At 40.4% G+C, this 18,171-nt stretch overlaps 2 protein-coding genes across 2 annotated transcripts in view; both read right to left on the bottom strand.

Annotated features, from left to right (window-relative positions):
- Window positions 1–13,634, bottom strand: part of LOC128296884 (diacylglycerol lipase-beta-like) — a 40,486-nt gene extending 26,852 nt beyond the window's left edge. Inside the window, exons 1-3 of the mRNA XM_053032401.1 lie at window positions 13,531–13,634; window positions 12,277–13,049; window positions 2,560–2,753 (exon numbers count right to left, since the gene is read on the bottom strand). The gene's annotated coding sequence lies outside the window, so the exon portion shown is untranslated. The remainder of the gene's footprint in view (window positions 1–2,559; window positions 2,754–12,276; window positions 13,050–13,530) is intronic.
- Window positions 13,635–14,618: 984 nt separating this feature from the next.
- Window positions 14,619–16,697, bottom strand: LOC128297327 (uncharacterized protein F21D5.5). Its single transcript, XM_053032952.1, has 3 exons — window positions 16,550–16,697; window positions 15,003–16,482; window positions 14,619–14,926 (listed from the first exon to the last, which is right to left on the bottom strand). The coding sequence occupies exons 1-3, from the start codon at window positions 16,686–16,688 to the stop codon at window positions 14,803–14,805; spliced, it is 1,743 nt and encodes a 580-aa protein (XP_052888912.1). The 5' UTR covers window positions 16,689–16,697; the 3' UTR covers window positions 14,619–14,802.
- Between the last annotated feature and the right edge of the window lie 1,474 nt (window positions 16,698–18,171).

Raw genomic sequence — 18,171 nt, 5'->3', positions numbered from 1 at the left:
GCACCATTTATCAATACAGAGCAATACTAATCGTGGCATCGTCTGTAAATATTGTAATCTCACGTTGGATTCTCACGTCACACAATTAAGCCGATGAAAAAATAATGGAATAAATGGACAAACCATATCGGTAACCGGGTGCGTTATCAATGTAGTAATGATAACGCGATGAACCAACGGATAGCTTACAACGGGGGAGCTTTGACTCCCTTTCAGAATCCCATCTTGCCTTAAATACAAGGCTAAAATCCAACCAGATAGCCCCAAACAGCACGGCAATAAACATCCACCACGTTTTGATAATAATGTGAAGAATTTTCGAGAAATCCGCACTCATATCTTGGGCATCTACCCGAGTCCATGTGTACGACCAGCGCGCAATGAAATCAATTGACATGGGAAATTACTGGGCTGCGTTCTGTGAACCCGCCACTTGTCGTCTTCTCGCACAGCGAACCGCACCACCGCACAAGCACAGAATGATAATTTATTGCTCAACATGCACTTTATTGTGCGATGCATATGTGCACATCTTGATCGTTTGTCTCGCCATTGCGCGGCCATGTTAATAAAGCAATTGCCGCCACTAACTGCACGATGAACAGAGTGCGGCTGTCTACCTTATCCCAAATGGTTCGGGATGGTCGTCGTTTCGAAGTGTAAACAAAACGAACGCACTGCCGCGTCCATCCGCTAGAGGCGTTTGATGAGCATGCTTCGCATGTAATTTTCGGTTTTTATAGCCCACAATCACGATCCTGCTGGGGTTGAAAATTATTCACGATGCGGGAATCGATAATGGTGATATTACCTCGTTTACAAGGTAGTAAGTTAGGGAAACACGTTGATTGTCACAAGATGATAGGATGAGAATATAAAAAAAATCTATAGGCACGCTCCAGAACAGCACCACTTTTTCCAGGAATAATTGTGCACGATAGGATAAAAAGTATTACGTGAAGTGGAATTTCCGATGTTGTTATCATCTATCATCTATCATCATCTATCTATCTATACATCCAGAACTAAGAGCTTCGGAATTTGTCGATCTAGCAGAGTTAATTAGAGTGATTTAAATTTCGATTTTACGAAGTTTTTACGATATTATTTAAAAGGAATAAAGCAAGTCCTCGAGAAATATGACAGAAAGCATTCAGTTTACATAAAATTAGGAAAGTAATTTTTGAACTTATTGGCCTTATAATTCAATCCAATAGTTTTTGATGCTTTAAAAAATTCTTTCTTTTAAAATGACGCCCAAACTGTTGGTTCTTTAACGTTTAATTAGCCAACGATATTGCATCCGGGTTTGACGACGGCGATAATTCAAGATTTGGAGATCTTCACTATTTACGGGGATATAAAGGAAGCTTTACAATGGAACAGGAGCTTCCATGTTTACCACAAGGATCTCTAAATAGAGAAATGGCCTCAAGTTTTCAGAAGTAACCATGTAAACGCGTTAGGCAGTGAGTCCTCTCCAAAAACACCGCAGATGTAGAGAATTTGTTTAAAATATCGTGCGCGTGTTAATCACAGATTATTACTCAGCGCCATGGTTAGATGAGTCCGCAGGAGTTACAATACGCCTACACTTGCACCCTGAGTGATCTTTGAGCAACGATGAAGGTTCGAAGGTTTGGAAAAGTACCTTCACTGTTGATTGTCAAGCGGTAATGATTCTGCTTGTAACTATCGCCATAGCGATCTTGGGATTCCCGCAGGTACATCATGTACGGAGAACGCGGAACAGCGTGACACTGTGACCTAACCGTGTGCAAATTAAACTAACCACCGATCGGTTTGGCGAGTTGGCGGGCGAAACCCAGCGTCTAACCGCCCGCCCGTGAACAGAATGAATGCAAATCAACCAGTTATGACATTAGATAGTTACTGGTCTTTTGTGCTATTAATCGCACTGAGACCCTCGTACCTACCTAACAGTTGCGGAATTAAAGAGGGACAGTACGGAGAACTGTAATCCTATTAAGCTGACCCTTAAATGATACGCTGTACAGCCGCCCTGCGCTATGTCCGGTTTGGCTAATCATTGTCCACCTTTTTGCTTGTCCTGCACAAATACCTAACGGAACAGTTTTTACCATAATTACGACATATTTTACGTCCAGAAATGTCTGTTCACAACAACCAACTTCACGGATGCGTAAAGTGTGAATCGCAAACTCATGAAAAATTTCACCCTTAAAACGTTCTAACAGGAAACACTAACGTGTCCTGCACCCCTTGGCAACCTCTCAAACAACCACTGAAAATATCTACCTCGCAGCTAATGGCACAACAGGCTCCGAAGCGGAAATCGCTAACAACCGGTGAACTATGGCTTATCGCTGTAAATAATAAGTTATGCACAGATAAACTCATGGTAAAGATACACTTATGCCTTAATTGGTGGTGAAACCCTTGAAACAATACGACCAGCGAGCAACGTTTGCGATATAATCGCCTCTATCGATAGTGTCGACAAGCACACAACCTTAAACGTTCTACACATTTTAATACACATCACACTTTCTCAAGTAAAACATATGCGAAACTTACCCTTACGTTTCTTACTGGTACGGTACCAGACTGGTCAAATGAATGTCACTGATGCAGGGCACCGATTTTGTCGAGCAGTACTAGTGTGGCTATTCGAACGCATGGCGCACATCGCTTTAGCCCTCAGCACCAAAGCTCAGTCTTTGCGGGTCGCTGATATTTGTGTTGTTAGTTTGGCGTTGCACATAGGAGGGCTGTATAAACGAAAAAAGATAAATCGAAGTGATTTTTAATAGCAATTCACTTAATATTATAGTTCATGTGTTTCGCTTACAGGGTTTGGCTGTAGATAGGATATGTCGAGCCAACTTTATGAAATCGCGCAGGCGAATAAGAAAAAGCCTGAGACTGATAGTAAAACGCAAAACAATACACACAAACAAATGGTATTGCAAGCACTAGATATGGAATCGCGTGCACAATTTAGTGAATATCAATTCTGCCAAGCTGGTTACGCACATGCTGATTCAAGAGTTAAGATTTAATTTACAATATTACAATATGAAAATTTAAAGAAAAAACGAGCAGATCAGGAATTAAAAATAATTTTAAATAGTGATAAATATTTGTGTTTAATTTTTATCAAACTAGATCGTCAAAAATTTCATTTTATTTCTCAACTCTTGAATCAGCATGTGCGTAAACAGCCTGCCAGAATTGGCATTCACTAAATTGTGCACGTGATTCCATACCTAGTTCTTGTAATACCGTAAAGTGTTTTGCGTTTCACTATCAATGTCATGCTTTATCTTATTCACTATATTGCCAAACCCTGGAATAGTATTTTTTTCCGTTTACACGTGGCAAATTTTTCATTTATCATTCCTTTTTGAATATCACCAGTAAGTTAAGTTGACAAAAGTTTTTATTTTACATTGTTTTTTTTTTAAATGTCTTAAAATTCTAAAGTACCATAACAATATTGTATCATAATTAAGCATATTATAATGCATTCCACCTGCATAATCAAATGCACCAACAATTACTGGTGTATAATATAAAAAAATGCATAGTAATACAAAGTTTACTAACATTATGTCTCTTTACATCATTGTATTTACTCAAGCTTTTTTACATACCCAAGCATAGTTTGTAGTGACGACAATCAATACGACATTCCCAAACACTGCACAAGCGTGAAGTTGCAAGCCCTACTTAAAAAAGTGCAACAAACTGTAGTTTATTGCTATTCCTACACATTTAAATCCGGCAGGGGAGGAAAGACGATGCACGAGCGAAATAAAACAAACCACAAAAAAACATGACACAAACAGCACCTGTGAGCCATTGCTACTAACAGACACCCGTGCCGACCGGACGTTCACTGGCAAACTGGTTAAAGCGCATAGATATTCCTTTCTATGGCGGATTTCGTTTACCCCCACATTATGCGATCAGGTTTTTGTTGTTTAGTGTTCTTGTTGTGAACTTCTGGTGGTGGTTTTCTGTATTTTTGATGGCTGGTTCAATATCGCTATTCGCGTAGCATTTGTGATGCATCATGCGATATTAGACATTAAGAACAGCAACAGCGCAGCAGTGGCTTTTTTCAGTTTTTGTGTTTTTTTAAATTTATATTAAATTAATGCATAACCAACAGTAATTGAACTAAAGATTTAATTGTTTTATTTATTTATTTCTAATTCCATTATTACGGCATTCGTCGTATTATTAAAGATTTAATTAATTATTATATTTATTTACAATTCCAATAGTACAGATTTCTACAGTTTCTAGTACAGAAGGGAAATTTAATTCTTTTCAAGGATTTTTATCCAAATTAAAGAGTTGAAATAAAGATTTAACTCTTTAACTCACACGTGAGTTAACTCCTGATTTGTTTGATTCATTTTGAATGAATTCAAGTTTTGAATGATTCAATTATCTGTAAATGAGTTAAATTGCAAAAGAGTTACAACCAATCTTCTAGGAAATATGAATTGAAATATGACATTGTTCACATCACTAGTTTCTACAAAGACCTCCGTACTAAGAGCTAATTATCTGTATCTGATTAAAAATTAACAACATGTAGCCCTTTTAAATGGCACGCGTATGACCTTGGAAGTATCATCAAGGCAGAGAGAACAAGCTATTACAAAACACATGGTTGTTTAATAAATAAAAACAGATCAGGAAAGTTTTTTACATAAACTCTATTGCAATTTGATCCCATAATGAATAACTTAAGAAAAAGCTGTTAGTTATCAGACCAAATGATGGGTTAAAGTTGCTATAAAAAAACTATAATTAAAAGTATCATACTACACTTTTTGCTTAACGGCGTGAATCATTTTCGTGCAAATACACACGTCAAAGAAGAATTGTTCATTAAACATGGATGCATGAAACGGTACTGATTCTTGACAGAAAAGGACAGTGTGGGATGGTCGATAAATGAATTCCATAAGCGAAAGCTTCAAGGAATAATGCCAGTTTGAATGTCAGTTTAAGAAACATAGTTCCGATTTTATACTGAAGGAAAATGTTCGATTGAAACACTATCAACCAAATGGGCACCAAACTGACATTAAAAGTTCCCTTTCAAACAGCCCATCTGCATGTAGGCGAGTGGTTTGTAACAGATACCATGAACATAACTGCTGCATACTAGCATAACCATACCAATTCTCCCTCGTTACTTCCGTCTACCTTCAACCACGAAGTTCCGCCGTGCCGCTTAGCGCGAGCTAGATGTCGCTAAAACATTCCGCTGCATTTCAACATTCACTGCTCGCCGTTTACCATTTGCGCAATGGCGAATTCTTCGCGACCAAATGGCAAACAAGTTTGTTGTTTGTGGGCAGCTGAAGAATGCCACCAATCAGAATTTCGTCATTGATGTGATGCCATTACCGCAAAACCACCCTTTTCCTTACGATTAATGCTCCTCGACGATCTTTACCAATCGCAGTCGAATAGAACCGTCGAAGTTGGCGGGAAGAAGATACGCATCCGATCGAGCTGCACCATACCTGCCTTTCAAAAACCAAAATGTGGATCTTAGCAATAATAAATTAGCGGCCGGCACAGAATATGACAACGAGTTGAGCAGTCATTATGCAAAGAAGTGGTAGAACCAGTTTGGTCTTGGTTTATTTTAAGAACTGCTTTTTTCCAACATCGAATCATGTGTGGACCGTTCTTGGGTAAATAAAACAAATCATATGTGTCTGGAATTTTCATGCTTGGCACAGAAGGAGCAGATGAAGAATTTCAAGAATACAGTCCGTTTCGCACCTGATGTAAGAATAAAAAAACATTAAATATAGTCGTATTGTACGTGCGCGTGCATTTGCTCTAGCAAGATCAGAAGTAGAAATGAGTCACTACGGCCGGACGAGTCAAAATCTACGATATCCGGGGCACGATCTTCACCCGGTCACTTCAATTCCTTGTCTCCGTGGATGACATCGACAACATTGGACGGACATCTGCGGTGGTTTGCGAAGCGTACAGCCGACTGAACCGTAAAGCCTTGAAGCCTTTGAGCTTTGCGGAGGTTCTCCAGGGGACCCGCCAGGGGATCAGAATATCAGAAGACGGAGCAGTACGGAAGTACTGCTATGTTTGTACGATCGAAACTTCGGATAACAACCTAAACAACGAAAGCTGGAGACGCATTGTGATGAGAAATCGTGCTCTGATATATCCGGGAATCCTTTCATGAGTCTTGGACGATACGGGCGGAGGCCGCTAACACTCTCCCGTCATTCTTGAGCAGCGGAGGCTACGGACTATCTTTGGTGGTATTTTAGACTAGCGTGTGTGAAGAAGCAGAATGAACCACGAGCTAGCTGAGCTGTTTGGGAAAGCAGAAAACCTCACGGAGACAAAGACCGGAAGGATACGATGCCGGAGACATGCCCTACCAGGAAGATGCTCGTCAGAGAACTCGTTCGTCAAGAGGCATAGTGAATCGCAGTTGACTGCATCAAGTGTGGATAGTGTTGGATGCAACCAGGACTGGAGGAGAACAGTCCTGAGAAAAAAAAATCATAGAAATGGAGTGCTGACTTGGCCATATCAGCACGATGTGCTCAACTGTGAGTGGGCCAAGAAGTCCGCCCATAATAGATACTTAATCTATCTTGACGTCTATACTTAAGTCCTATCCTTTCCAAAACTAATCGCTCCTTACTGGGGATGGAAGGTATGAAGATTAAGCTGAAATGAGTGGGAGCAGAAGGAAGCCAAAAGAGAGTGGTAATCAAAATCATGATACAGGCTGTTATCACATCAAAAAAGCAATGAGAAGTGGGTCATTTGCAGCGATCACTTCGAGAGAACAGAAAATCACCCGTCCCGGACTCGATCCCGTCGATGCTTGCATCGACACCAGGTCAAGTATTTAATACCGCACTTCCAAGGTAGGAATCGGAATACGCGATTGAAACCTAGAGGGCGCTATAAAAAACACCTCTACAGAGTGGCGGATCTAATCGCGGGCTAAGTAGGCAGACGCCTAGTGCATCGCCGTGTGTGCGGGGCTCCGAAAAATGCTGTCCAGCAGTATCTGAACTCCTATTCCTTTCCTCTCCCGCTTGACCTGTTCAAAGTGATATGATTAATCCATCCAATTCTTCAATTTGATCAACACTCCCTCGCTCATCTTTTTTCGAATAAGGGACCCAACTATCAGTCCGCCCTGTAATATATTGCATAATAAAATAGCTAATTATTGCTAATAATAGCTCTACTATTACTGTTACTGATACTAACTGGGGTTCTTATCGGTTCGGTTGTTTATCGTAAAACCTACTACTTTGAGATGTAATAAAGGCGTTCATTCGAGATTGCAACCTGTACCGAGCGTGTTATTGAGTCCGGTTTTATGGATGGCACTAGTCTGAATGTATTATATACAGAATCGTTCAGTTGAGTGTTATTTTACTAAATTCGTAGTATCATAACAGTCTTTTTCGAGTACAATTTCTGCTGGCCCCTGTTATCTCATCTTACTCATTAGAAGAGTTTCAAAAAACGCATTATCACCATTATATATTATATTTGCAAACGCGTTGACAGTTTTACCACAAATATCATACTAAATGTCGGTGAATAGGGAAAACAATATCAGTGCAATCAAATGATCCGGACATTGAAATATTTGACTCCACAGCTCATCGGTGTATCGCTTTTGACCAAAGGTTAAATCAAACTAAGCAATTCGAATCAACGACGTAAAAGGCATGAGTTGAAAAAATCTTCGCAAAAAAAACCCCAAGCCAATAGTTAGTTTCCTAGTCATCCACCATTCTCATCCAGCATGAATGGCAATTTATTATATCTCTGGTGATATAGCGAAGAAACACCTTTTGATGCGCTTTTAATGACGCATCCGACAGCTTCATGAATGTGATCTTCCTAACGGCAAACGTTCAAACAAACCTCCCAATGAAGGATCGTTTGCAATCCGCAACTTACTTAATGTCATGCTAAATTTATTGCTACTGTAAGGTGCTCCAGTGACGCTTCTTCCTTTGTGCGATCGAAACCCAAAGATAAGCGAACCGTCGGATGGTACCATCAAGCTGTAAACGAAACATGATTCAGAATTCAACCGGAATGGTGTGCAAATGATTTCGCAGCTTATTTCTGCTACATCATCACTATCAACCGGAGACATTCGGAGCAGGGGATGATTTGTGCGCACCATAAATTACACCAAAGTTAACCAATAGTCATGATGCTGGCCGCAAAAGAGTTGCACCCTATCTCCACTACAAACGGTACGTGGCGATAAGGTTTATCACCATTATCAGCGCCTGACGCCAAAATAACGAAGATTATTGCATCGATGGGATGAACGAGTCCAAAGTGTGAATTTATTATCCCAGGAAATTGGAGAGATTATAGCTGGCAAATGTTATCGATCGTCTGCGACTATTATACCCCTCGCCCATTGTATTTTAAATGATTTTCCCTCATTTAAATCATAGGTTTCATAATTCAATATTAAAGCTTGTTAACAGTAAGATACATTGACAATTAAAAACAATGCAACATTTCTCTAATTACTTGGGTTGTAGGATGATCTTAAACCAGTATGATTTCATACGAGCATAGATAAGGTCTACTTCCCCGGATTCCTGACAGATCAGGTATCAATCAGGAAGCACAGGTATCATCTAGAGGTATGTCTTTGTGGTATGACTTTGTCAATTAAAAATTGCCTGATTGAATTAAAAGCTTAGTATATAATTAATTCGTGTTTAACTATCACAGAGATATCATTCACGATTCGCAAATGAGTGGAACACCGGAGTCCACCATTACATATTACTTATTCTTGTCCTACTGCAGAAATCCTCTTAACCACTCGCGATCAAATGCCGTCTGTTGCCTATCCTTTTCAATTTTGAGTACGGTACACAATTGTTGATTCTTTAGTTACTTTAGGCTTGGATTAACCCTACCTATCCGCCCATAACAATCATGGTGAATTTACATGGTGAATATGACGTAAACAAATTATAAAACTTAACAAAACAGTACCTAGTTTGGTAATAGTTTCTTCGATTTACTACCCCATAATATCGTAGAACGAATTCGAGCAGTGCCTCCGTAGTAAGAATTAATTATCCGGATAATGACAATTGTAGTATACGGGTATGTCCTTATCTATCGTTATATCCAAAATCGGAAAAAATAGTGTATCAAATCTTTGTAGGAGACCATACCGTAGATCTAATATGAAATTTTGTGAAATGTCAAATCTACTATAATATTTTTTTCTTAATTGATAAATGTTAAATGAAGTGGTGTGTTCAAGGACTATTTAAGACATAATTTATCATATGAAAACTATCCCCAACGATGGATTGCATACATTTATTAAATTTCACTATTTGAATAACATTCTAAATGGAATGAGCAAATAAAACCAACCCACAACCATCGTTGGAAACGTCACAAATTACTATCACAAACAGTTGGCGTCCAATAGTGCGTCGCGGGTTTTATACCCACAAAAGCCTACCAATACTATCGAATGTCACACGATACCACACATGCGGGCCGGCCGTGGGATCTATGCGCGCCCTTGATCTTCCGTCGGAACCATTGCAGAAGCATCCACTTATTATTTGGTGGTGCGGGTCAAACATTGATGCTGAAGTCAATAGTGGTCGTGAACGGGGACCACTGCACAGCACTCGCAGCTTAACATCGCGCAGCTCGGCGATGATGTAATCGTCGCCTTTCAAACCAATGCCCAGTGAGCGCTGCAAAAATGTTAGACTCTTCCTTCCTGAAGTGCACTTGTGGTGTTGCGAAGAGTTGTAACGATAGGGCCAGCAAGACTGGTGGTTCCAAATAGTTCCAAAGTTTAACACGTTTCGACAATTGCTCCACTGTTTGTTTCATAATTTGGCGTAATGTGTAATCTATATATTTGCCTTCTATCTCTTTAAATACATACATTGTACAAGTGGGCACAAATGTTCGGACGCGATCAAACGATTTCAGACTCGCTAATCCAACTGATACATGCGGAATTGAACGGTCCATACGGTTCAGATGGTTATAGCGTGAGGAATAGGAGCTAAACTACTAGAGATGTTCCTTCGCTTCTGACCCATGTGGGCAATTACACGGAAGCGGCCCATCGAACGATGATCATACCATCACGCGACGATTCATAGCCGATAATCACTGTTTTGGATTCACTTGCACACGGATGTGTCACTGTCAGGTGGCTTGGTACGTCATGTGGGTCAAAGGTTTGACTGTGAATGTGTGGGAACCACAATCGATTAGCTGTACGAGCTCTAATCATATACTCGAATGTGCTGATCATTCCCTCATCTTGAACAGTGTGCTTCACAACAGTAGGAATAATATTATGTGGAGAATCTGAACAATTTCTCTTCAGCAACGAACAGACAACGAAAAGGAAAGCCATTTATGAACATTTTCAATATTAGTTCACTATTAATGCTGAATAAATGCATGTTTGGTAAACTTACTAAACGAAAGAGTTTGAATGTTAAATGTGCCTAGGTGAACGTTGTTTTATATTTTAAATTCATATTAAACATTTTTACTCTTACGCAGACTTAGAAAGATAATTATATGCTTTATCCTAAAAAGCATTTTTTTAGACAAAGGGACTTTTGTTGTTTAACAACAATCTCATAAAAATACAATTAGCAACCGTTTTCATTTCATTAAACTCATTTCTTTTTCATTAAATTTTTAAACGCTAAGCAACTTTGACAAATGCACTTTCTGCAGTGTGTCTGCTGAACGGCTGAATAGTTTCTTCTGCAGCCACAATTCGTTGAACTCAAAGCAGACTGCCTTCAGCCTCGGTCAGTTAATTCCACCGCACCGTACAGCATAAACTCATTTGCCCTGTTGCAGTGCCGAGCCGCAGATTCCTTGGTGCTTTATGCACTCCGTAGCCATAGGCTTTTTGCAGGCTTCTTATGAATTAAAAAAAAACGAATGAAAAAGGAAAGGGAAAGAGAGAGAGGGAAGGAGCAAAAAAGAGAGAGCAATACACAGAGAGACCCCGGGAAGGGAGAATAAAACACAAACAACCTAAACGGCAAAACAAGTTATGTTTTGGTGCATGCTGCTGTTGCTGCTGCTGCTGCCCCGGATTGTAGTCAGCCCCAGCATAAAAGCTTATACAACTACATTTGAATCGGTATCACCCGACCGTAGCTGCACCGCACCAAGGAAGTTGAGCTGTAATGTTGTTGGCGACCCACGGGGGTTTTGCAGTTTTTCCAGCCGGTTTGCAAGCACACTTGATAAGTTGCTAGCACAACAGCAGCATTCGTTAGCTTATTTTGATAGGTTTTCGATTGACTTCCATTACAGCATATTTCTTAGGTATTTTTCAATATTCATACAGTAGACTTAAATGGTACTTTAACTTCCATAACATAAAACGATTGCCTCACAAAAAACGAGACCTGACTAAGCTTGAAAATTTTCTAAACTTTATTACCAAAAAAGTCTACCCACACTTCATTTCGGTATGTATGACTTTTGACCAAGCAAACTATATTTATTCTTAATCTAAAAATTATATCATCAATAATGTGTCAATGTATCAATGTGTGTATGTATCAATATTTTTAATCTTTTGATTTGAACTCAAATTTGATGAAAACTAAGTAGTTTGTTATTGTTAAACATTTTCCTTAAACAATACGGCTAGACCGTCGTTATTGGCATAAGAAAACATAATTGTTCATTTATGTGTTTTGTATCATATGTTTAAAGTTTTGTAAAACATTCGATGCGGTTCGCCAATTCTTCAATCTACCTACACTTATCACTCATTGAGTTGTTCATGTAATTTCATATGCCATTCGGTAAAGTATGATCGATGTATGCTTTCTTTTGGGGAGCTCTGTATTAAGGTACTACTATAAACTTAACTGACTTATCTCATTTGTTAGTGTTTTATCGTGCTATGTTCTAGTGGTCAAAATTAACCCAATCAATGAGTTTTTGTGATCCGCTGTGCATCAATTGTGTCCAACACTGTTGATCATCACAGTGCAAATTAGTATGGGCTGTTCGCAATTAAAAGCATGCCATATCATGCCACTTACAACAAATGCTTGGGGAATCTTTTAGCTTACACTTACTATTTTAACACAAGCATGCCCGAAATATTTGCAAATTTTTGTTTTTGCACTGTTTTGCATTATTTTTTTCTTCCCTGCCACAAAATCCCATCCCACACGCACTTACCTGTTCAATTAGTTGCTCTATCTCTTTCTTTCCCGCTCTTGCTCTTGCACTCTTGTTGTGGTTTAGTGTTTGCAGCTCTTCAAATTACGCTTCTACGTGCGATCTAACTTCGGCTAGCTATGCCATCACTTTGCTTTCACTTTGCTTCAACCAACTTCTTGCCAACTGTTGCCCCGTTTGGTACTATTGCTTTTTTTTCTACTTTTTGCACCTTCTTTTCCTCCGCTTGTTTGCTTTCCCTTCACACTTCTTTCACTTCTTTTCTTACACTTCTTCTATTGCCATTCGCTTTTCACACTTTCAACCACGCACACACGCACGCACAAACTCTATGCACACGGCAGCGGGTTTAGATTATAATTCACTTTACAGCACTGACCGCCGATCGGATACCTTCCACCCGCTTTGGTACCGTTTTATTTTTTTTTCTCTTGTGGCTTTTGCACGTTTTTTTTTTTTTTTTGGTTTCGGTAGCACGGTCAGCTTAAGCGCACACAATTTTCCAGGCACATCTATTGCACGCTACACTACTTTTACTTCTGCGACCGCTTTTGCCATCGGCTGAACGAATGATCCCCCGTGTTCGTGTTGATGCGTTACAATTGACCCCTTCCACTAGCGGCTACAATTGCCTCCCACCAAACAGACGAGATTTTACGAGATCGCGATCATGCCCGTTACCCGGCATGCGTTACGAAGCCTTACCGTACGTTTTGTTTGTGTTTTCTCGCTACAATGGCAGTGCGCGCGATCCAGTTGCGTTGGTATAGCAACTGGTGTGAGAAAGAGAGATTGAGAGAGAATGGGTGAGTGATACACACATAGTGCACGTTACTGTGTGTTTGTGTTTTACATGTCGATACACACTACTAAAGCAAAACCAAAACATCACAACGTGATGCAAACTAGATCAAAAGAGAAAAGCTGCCCATTAAATGCAACCCACGGTTTAAAGAATTTAGAAACTTGACTGTCAGTTTAGCGATAAAATAACGCATTCTTTTAATAGATGCTTAATGGGATGTACTGAAGAATACCCTCTGGATTTACTCTTATAAAAAGAGTGTGATCATTCGGCTTGTGTACCATTTGTTTCTTCCTGTCTGACCGAATGCTTGCTGGAAGGTTGCAACGCGTGACCTCGTTTGACTTCCCCACTCACGTTCCATTCAATGATTTGCACACACGGAATATATTCGCGTAAAATTTTCACCGAACGTGTAACGCTCGTACCTATACACCTACGGGCCACACCATCGTACAAAAGCCGGTTTCGGGCAATGCATTTTTCCGCGGCAAATCATCGGCAGCCCTTTTGTTTCGTAAGCGTTATTTTCATTCGCACTCCTTCACACTAATACTTTATGTCTCCCTCTTTGTTTTGCACTTCAGAAACTGATCCCCCTCCACCCTACAGCGTACGAAGGAAAACTGCGTTCTGAAGGCGAACAGCAAATGCCTAATCCACTGTACCATGGTAAAGTCTTTGGACACGTGTGTGCGTGATTGTATCCTTTTTTACCACCTTGCGTGTGTGCGGTGCTGTGCATGTGTTAGTGTTTATGTCTAGCACGTAAACAACATTGCATCATTGATTCGCACCTGCAGCAATGTCTAATGTCACGCACACGCACACTCACACATACGCATTCAAAACAAACCACGCTACACTAATGAGAATTCTATCAGCTGTTTCCGATCGAATATGCACACGTGTGTGAAGGACGTGCAAAAGAACGTTGAAGAATTAGATTTTGCTTTTTCAAAGCTTTTGTAAGAATTGTTGATAATATTGCATACACAGAAACACAGATCATGTGATTAACACTCACAGTCCAGTCCATTTATCTATTCAAACTGTTCATTTCAATAATTAATACACACGATTCTAATTATTGAACTATAATATTAACATTCCACGATCCAGATTGAACAGCAAAATAACAAAACGCCGAATAGTTCCGTCACATTCGATCGCGAAACGGTTTGCTGTCGTTTAAGCTTGCAACTTACACTGCTTTTCACACGCACGTCTGTTCGGTTCTGTGATTCAAAACCGAATGATTCTCTCACCGGTGCGCTGCTGTGAAGCTGTGGCCGCACGTAGCAAACATTTGACAGCGGAGAGGGAGAGCGTATTGTTTTTTGCATTAAGCGTCACTTACACGTGCGCATTTGCAGGTGAGATTGAGTTTAGACGGAGTTTCGCTACCAGTTGCTTTGATAAACAAATAGATATTTAACTTTTATAGATATGTAGGTTTAAAGAACTTTACCTTTACTTTAAATTTTCTCTTATGAGCACATTTCTTGCTAAGCTGGGTGTTACTTTACTTATGTAGTAGTTGATCTTTGATTTGGGGTGAAATTAACATATTATCTTTATTTCTGATTAATGTCTAAACTAGCGCGAATAGTGATGCATAACGGCTCTCAAATTCATTTAAATGAAACTGTATAGGTACGCTATTTGTTGTAACAAGGAACAAGGTATGGTGGAAAGTGTTCCCTCGCTCAATCCGCTTTCTATTTTTCCAGCAAAAACATGCGGTAAAGTTCTTCGTGGCTTTTCGTAGTAAATTTTGGTACAAATTTAACCTTTACAATTTCGGCGAATCCTTCCGCTTGGGTCGGCTGTTGAAATTTGGATCTGTATAAAGAGATGCAATAACAATGTATTCTAATATTAGCAAAAGATTCATTCAAACGTATTGTGTTTCACTTACTTATACGAATTAAACACCATTTCCGAGATTATTGAATGCGAACGGTCAGTCATCTGCCGAAATTCATTATTGTGACGGGCGTGTTTGTAATCGACATCCATCAAGAAGCAGCGCACAGGGATTTTTGCACGATTGGCCACCAACACGTACCGTTTCCGGCTTTCCACATCCGGGCTCAAATTGTCTATGACGACGCTGTTGCCTTTTCGAAGACACGCTTCCATATGTGTTACACACTTCTGCCACGAACCGAGCGTGTCACGATTAACTATTTCGTATCCCTTGGGTGCGAGGTGCTGGCGGACGAAGTGACTTTTACCCGAACCCGGAAAACCAACCATTACGATCACCTCCTGGCCCGGACTAGTGAGCGACGCTCCGGCAGGTGAGAGTAACGTTTCATTCTCTGCCAAACTGCAAACCTCCTTCGGGTCGAACTCCGGTTTCGTCCAGATGGAATCGGGCAGATTTTGGAAATGTTGCTCCGGTGTCAGGAAGGTAATACCGACGTTAATAGCCAGTAGTCGATCGGCACATGAATGATCCTTCTTTCGCTTGATGGGTTTTTTCAGCTCCGGCCGACCGGCTGCATCGCCCACGTAGAAACTACGCACTCGATCGATAGGCACACCGTCGTTTTTACTGTCGCAAAGTGTTTGCCACATGCCCGTCCGTGGCTTTCGATATTTGCCCGATCCGGTCGAAATGAACACCTGCATCGGAACGGACAGTTTGCGCACCAATGCTACAATCTTTTGCTGAAAGTCTTCGATACGCACCTTTCCCTTGCCGATACCGGCTTGGTTTGTGAAAATCACTAACTTGAAACCGTTACGGTGGAGCGACTTTAGCTTACCCGGTACCTCCGGAAATGCGATCTGCCAATCGTCGATTGACTTGGGGAACACGTTGCCCGATTTGGTCTTAATTAACGTCCCGTCCATATCGTAGGCAGCTATCTTTTCCGAAGCCACCACACCGGCACTGGTGTAGATGTGAAGGAGTTTATCGTCCAACGATTCCCACTTATCTTTCATAGTGGGTGCCGAGGATGGCCTAGGTCTGGATTCCTGTTTTACCGATGGGGAAGGTTCGGCAGTTCCCTTGGAGCGTTTCGATGTAACTGCACTAGGCGAACCTTCCTCCCGCGAGCGTTTCGATGTAACTCCACTAGGCGAACTTTCCTCCCGCGAGCGTTTACTGTTACTGGTGCTATTTCGATGTGAATGTTTGCTAGCATCAATAGATTCTCCGGTGCTTTGTTTGCTTTTAAGCAATGAAGTGTCCGGCGGGCTCGCAATCGTTTCGTATATGAATTCAAACACGTACTTGTACATTCCTGGCAATAGCTCAATGGTATCGCCATGGACCGCTTCATGCGCTACGTTCCTTTCCAGCTCTTTACCATTCAGCACCGATGGATTCAACCCGAGTGGTTTCACCAGCACATATCCTTCCTTTAGATTCGCCTTCAGACACACTGTAATAAGAGAAATCTGTAATTTACGCAATGCTTATCCATCTCGATGCTTCCACGTATTACGTACCTTGCTTTCGTGAACAGTTTGCATCCTGTATTAATGTTTCCGGGCTTCGCCCGATTATCGTTTGCTCCGTGTTGATGCGTATCGGTGGGTGTTCGGAAGAGGCGGGCTTTAACATACATTCTTTAAGGATTTTCGGCATTTTTCGCTTAATAATAATATAATAGAAGCCGTCGCGGCCGGCGTAATAACCAATTGATTGGGCGGTAAAATGTAAACAATCGCTGCATTATTTTCATCTCCTAAATTTGACAGTTTAGTACGGAACAGCTGTTCGAGCTGTTTAGTACTGTGGTGCTCGAACTGCTCGAGACAAAACCGTTTGATTTAATTTGAAATTTTGATCAACTGCAGTTGACCAAAACTCAACGACCGAACGAACAATGCCACATAACAAAAACTGCTACAACTTGCTGTGTTTTACTAGCTTGTTTATTCATTCGTTTCATGATAATAGTTCATTCTGTATATGATGAGTTATTGCGCTGTGCTACCGGTTAGCTTTTTCATACACACACACCCCACTCAAACCTCCTTTCGCAATCTGATAAATATTTTCGCAAACGAAACATTCATACGATCATACCCCGTACGCACGCGAACTTGCGGACAAACATACACAGAACACTAACTCGTTACATCTTCGATACATATCGCATACTTTGCGGGATTATTGCAACTTACAACAACGCAACGACACAACACACTGGTCCGGCAGGAATGTACTAATTTCGTTTTCACTTCACTTCACGCCTCATCCCATTTTGATGATTGCTATTTATTTGCTGATATACAACTTTTAGCTACGTTGTATGCTATGTAGTATTTCAACTGCAAACGGGCTAATAATTGTGTAAATAACTGTCCACGCTATAATGTTTCCTTTAACCCAACACTTCAACTGTTTGCCCGGGAGTGACAATTAACCAGTTGCATAAGCGTAACCTTGTTATGTTTCGGTTATCGCAAACGCATACTTGCTTCTACTTCATCGAGTGAAGTGATGGCAAACGATGGTTATGAGAACGAATATGTTTTTTTTTTGCGCGTGTAATTGATCCTATCGGGCTACAGGCGAGAGAGGACATGAATATCCACCTGCCATAGTGCCACTAAATAAGCGTTGCCATTTGTTTACCAAGTCGCGCTAATATTGCTTCATCTATATATATCGCAAAACAATCTTCCCCGGCAAGGAATTAATAATTCACGTTTCTATTGTGTATAGTTCCTTCGTTTCGATTAAATTACTCAGCCCAATTCGATCGATATAACAAATTACCCAATTCCTATACACGTAGCTTTCCCGTGCATAGCTACAATTGTAATACTAAGCATAAACATAATAAAATAATATTATCAATAATGCAATAATAATAATAATAATAAACATTACCTTCCGAACACCTACGGTAATGAAGAAACAAGCTGGCAATAATCGGTTTTAACTTTAAGGGTATCTAACGAAGAGAAGAGTATCGTAAAGCAGTCCAACGCATTAAACATGGTGAATGTTAAAATGTTACTCTACTGTTTTGGAATGTGACACACACGATATAGAGCAGCTTCATTCCGTAATATCCAACCGCGTGACTTTTGTTTTCATTTTTAGCTTGATAGTATGT

This window comes from Anopheles moucheti, chromosome 2 (genome assembly GCF_943734755.1).
Source record: "Anopheles moucheti chromosome 2, idAnoMoucSN_F20_07, whole genome shotgun sequence".
Lineage (NCBI taxonomy): Eukaryota > Metazoa > Arthropoda > Insecta > Diptera > Culicidae > Anopheles > Anopheles moucheti.
This window is presented reverse-complemented; position numbering and strand designations above follow the sequence as displayed.

Bases quoted from the DNA above. Each gene is read 5' to 3' on its own strand.
- LOC128297327 (XM_053032952.1), bottom strand. From the start codon at position 16,688: ATGCCGAAAATCCTTAAAGAATGTATGTTAAAGCCCGCCTCTTCCGAA. The intron at 16,483-16,549 runs GTACGTAATACG...CTCTTATTACAG, and splicing joins AAACTGTTCACGAAAGCAAG to TGTGTCTGAAGGCGAATCTA. The intron at 14,927-15,002 runs GTAAGTGAAACA...CTCTTTATACAG, and splicing joins ATGGTGTTTAATTCGTATAA to ATCCAAATTTCAACAGCCGA.